The sequence below is a fragment of the Arachis duranensis genome, chromosome 5 (genome assembly GCF_000817695.3).
Source record: "Arachis duranensis cultivar V14167 chromosome 5, aradu.V14167.gnm2.J7QH, whole genome shotgun sequence".
In the NCBI taxonomy this organism is placed as follows: Eukaryota; Viridiplantae; Streptophyta; class Magnoliopsida; order Fabales; family Fabaceae; genus Arachis; species Arachis duranensis.
The window spans coordinates 20,417,991-20,422,512 of record NC_029776.3 but is presented as its reverse complement, the minus strand read 5'-3'; the positions used below and the strand labels follow the sequence as shown (position 1 = coordinate 20,422,512).

Genomic DNA, 4,522 nt, shown 5'->3' with positions numbered 1-4,522 from the left:
TTACTACTCTCTCTTCTTGAAGAACAACCTCCCACATACACCCCACCACCCCGGGCCCCTTGCACATTGCAAATGAATGGAAACAAGACAGCAAGTAATGCTAATCTCCAAGTAGTAATGTAATAATATTAATGATAAGTTGTTTTAAGTTAATAGTAGCTACTAATGGCAATAATAGATGGTGCAGTGTGTGTAGTCGGTTTTGTTAAGAAGAGGGTACTACACTACACACTACACACTACACACTACATAGTACAGAGTGCCTGGCTGTCCAGCATGTGATGTGATGAAATAAAAGGGGATGCACTCACTCACTCAGAACATTGCTATATTTAAGTGTAACCCACCCCCAACTGGCACTCACTTAGCTTCATTCATTTCATTCTTCGAATGGGAGTGAGGACAAAAGCAGTTTTCTCTCTTGGTTTTGAGCTACACTAGTCTCTCCAACTTGCTGCTTCAGCTCTCTTAATCTTATGCTATATATATAAACATTACATAACATGCACCCTTTCACCACTTGTTTTGTCTTTCCATCATATATATAATATAGTACACATACACCACGCACCCCACTACGCTAGCTGAGATGATGAATGCACTGCCGTCAGAATGCAGCAGCGGTTGCGAATCCGGTTGGACTCTATACCTGGAGGAGCCCTCTTTCCTCAATGCTTCCACTTCCACTCCCTTTCTGCCTCAAGAGCACCACAAGATGAAACCCAAAACTAGTGTGCCACAAGAAGAAGATGACTTGTCCATGCTTTCTGATGCTTCCTCTGGGCCTCCACCTCCGGCGGCCCATCAGAGAACTATAAAGAGGCAGAAACTAGTTGTTAAAGAGAAGCGACACCACCTCCCTTCTTTTCTCGACGATGACGACGAAGACACTGCCAGCTCTCCTCTCTGTGACTTCTCCATCGTCAGTACTAGCTAGCTCATTCTCCCTTTTCATTCCTTTAACTGCAAAAATTAATACTCATTTTGTTTTCCAGAACAATGTTACTACTTTCACCAACCAACAAACTTCCCAAGACAGTGTGCTAGAGCTAGATTACTCACACGGTTTCTCCGCAACTTATTTTGAGGTACGTACTTGCCCGCTTCCCATCTCCTTAATTAACGAATTGTTTCTCTTCTTCACTAGCTGCTAATATGTTTTGTTCTTGCAATAATAATGCAGGGGAGAATAAGAATGACATCTTCCTTGCAAACAGTCTCTATCAGGAAATGAAGTCAGGCTAAATGAAAGCGCTATTCAACTGCATTCTCTCTGTATCTTGACCACATACATGGAGAGAATCATGCACGGATCAGATGGAGCTAGCGTGTACAAGGAATTATATTTCATCACAAAACATATCCTGTTATTTCCTTTTTATTTTTTATTTTTTAACAAGCCAAAGAGAATCAAAGGGAATTTTAGAAATAAACCTTTTTTTCTTACTTTTGTGGTCTTTGGTAATTTAATTCTCGTGAATGAATAGTGATTAGTGAATAGTGCGTGCGTGTGCACATACACAAGCTAAGATGACTAAGTATGGCAGGCTCATGTGCTGAAGCCTCGTACCAAATTTATATCACCAAATAAAATTAAATTAAAGCAAAGCAGCGGCACTTACCCAACAAAAAAGATATTTAATTCCTCAAAGAATTAACCTTACAGTGAAATAGAACTCTTTCCACATGAAGCGCTACAGCTGCAACTTGCAAACGCCTAGCTAGTTAGGTTTGAGTAAAGTGCTGTGTATCTTGTGTCCGTATTCAGAATTCATGTGAGCATAGATACCCGCTTTTACTCAATGCTTTGGAAATGTTAAATAAATTTCTATATATGCAACCTCGGCCTTTGCGACCTCTGAGGTGCTCCACTTCCACAGTTCCTATCTATAATTCTATACTGTGTCCTAAAGTATTGGCTCTGTAGGACACCACAGAATTGTGATCAAATGCACATCTAAAACTACTTAATGCAGTCGCTAATGCACAAAACCACATACATGGTGTAGCATTTGGTTTTTTTTCTAAGATTAAAGAAAAAATACATTCAAATAGTAGGAGGAGGCTATATGGCTTCGAAGAGAGACTTGAGATCAAATTAAATTTTTGTATTGTGTTTGACATAAAATGTAATGAAGTAAGTTATGTTTTAATATCATGTTCTGTTTAAAAAAATTTAAATAACTAGTACTTTTATTAAAATCTAGCTAGCACTTAACTAGTAAAAGAAAAATGAGTATTCTTACACTATTAAATGTAGTTTCACACCATTAAAAATATTAATGATAACTAATTGATGACTACAAATCACAAAACCTGCTAACTCCTAACACTCCTCTATTATTAAAGTTTCGATTTTCGTCTCTAAAATTTCCATGGCCTGAGTCCCCATTTTGTCATTTTATAGAAGTAAAAACTGATATTTTAGTTTTAATGTATCTGATCACTAAATACAATACTCAATCTTAAGTCTCAAAATACAAACGCAGCCTATCGAACAAGTAAAAGGCTTAACCGATATTAACCGCCATGCAGTCTTCTGAAAGTTAGAAAGAGAATGCGAATGCAGGTGTTGGCATTACTACCAAGTCTCTTCACAATGCCCCGTTTTGTTCAGCATGTCAACTTTTTCTCGTTTGGAAGGATCCCCCATTTGCTCGTTCCAACTCTGTCTGCTGTCATCCCACAATTGCGTATCCTGCTTTCATTCTTTTTTATATTCCCCTTCATTTCCTCCTCATATTAAAATATGCGTGTGGGAGCCTAGTATCATTAATGGGAAGAACATTTCTCGCCTTCAAACAGAGAAGAGGCAAGGGGCTTTGGTTGCTCCACAAAACACGCTTCGTGTTTGATCTCATCTTATATTTCTGTGGCAACACTCCCTGCATCTCTGCCGCTTCTAACTTGTCTTCCTATGCTATACTTTAATTTAAAAAAAAAAGTGAGAAACTATGCAAATCTAAAGCAACAATTCATGTTTTTCCTTATTCTGACGCATGGCATGGACCATGGAGACAACCTTCCATCCCAGGCTAAATACTGCTCAGTGCTCACCAAGTTAGTCGATTTCTCTCTCTGCACAATGAGTCTTTCTTCGTGTGGTCTTATGTAAGATTTTCACATTAATTAAAAAAATAGAACTCGTATGATATATAAAAATGTAGTATTTCATTTCCTTGTATTGAAATTAAGTGACATTATAAAACAATTTACAATAGAAATCCAATGAAGTTGAGTGACAAATTATCCACAATAACTAGTCGATAACAACTATCCACTATAATTTTTCACTTACCCGAATTTTTATTCCCTAAGATTATCAAATTACTTTACCCTATTGGCGTACAGAAATTATTTCCTAAAATGTAAACAATTACATATAAACTATATCATTAAGAATAAATTTAATTTTGATGCATAAATAACATAAAAACATTTATATTATCATACAATCAGATTTTAAATTATCATTTAAATAATAAAATATAAGTCTAAATTCTAAATAAAAACCGTTTCGAAGATTCAATTGTATCAATTACTTCTTTAAGATTGGTAAATTGTATCAATTACTTCTTTAAGATTGGTAAATTGTATCAATTACTTCTTTAAGATTGGTAAAAGTGTAAGATGTTAATCTCCTACTCGTCTTCTGATAATAGCGCATTGACATGACACGATGATGTAGATCTTTAGTGACATGTTAATGTGAATATTTATGCCACATGTCACAGTACTATTTAATCACGTATTGACTTGTACTACATGTCACAATATTATTTAATCACATATCATCTGTTATGTCATCATTGTAGATACATTAAATTAGTCCCATATTTAATAACTCATTTCAATCTCTGAAATTGAATGTAGTACACCAAATTAGTCTTTCATCAATTTTTCTCATTTTTTTATACATTCAAAACTCTTAATAAATTTAAATGCACTAATTTTAATTCTATTTTTTTATATTGTTTAAATACTAGTTCTTTAATAAATTTTCACATGTTTATTCGACTCATAATCATATCATTAAACGTTTGTCAAACTATAATATTAACACGTATTACTAAAGGTTCATGTCAGCCACATCAGTGTGCCGTTAACAAAAAATAGAATAGAGACTAACATAGTGTATTTTTATCAATCTTTAGAACATATTTGATACAATTAAAATTTCAAAGACGATTTTGGTATACCACATAAATCAATTTCAAATATCACTTTATAGATTTATCCGCACCAAACTTTTATATATAAAACTTCTTTACATTAATATGTTTTTATTATATAAAAATTGATGCCAAAGTCTTTTGTACATTAGATTTAAGCCATTTTTATTTTTCTAATGATGTCATGTAGTACATTTGCTTACTCGGTAAAATTTAGAAATCAACCAATTAAACGTTAGAAAATTAAAAATTAAAACCATAACTCCCACAGTTAATTAATTTATTATGTATTATTATTCAATAGAAATATAAAGTATTAATTAAATACAATAAATATTTATATTAAAAGT

The 4,522-nt window shown here is 33.8% G+C and overlaps 1 protein-coding gene across 1 annotated transcript; it reads left to right on the top strand.

Annotated features, from left to right (window-relative positions):
- Positions 1–318: 318 nt before the first annotated feature.
- On the top strand, positions 319–1,634 carry LOC107488631 (protein SOB FIVE-LIKE 5-like). The gene is made up of 3 exons (XM_016109386.3): positions 319–922; positions 996–1,088; positions 1,184–1,634. The coding sequence occupies exons 1-3, from the start codon at positions 590–592 to the stop codon at positions 1,232–1,234; spliced, it is 477 nt and encodes a 158-aa protein (XP_015964872.1). The 5' UTR covers positions 319–589; the 3' UTR covers positions 1,235–1,634.
- Positions 1,635–4,522: the final 2,888 nt, after the last annotated feature.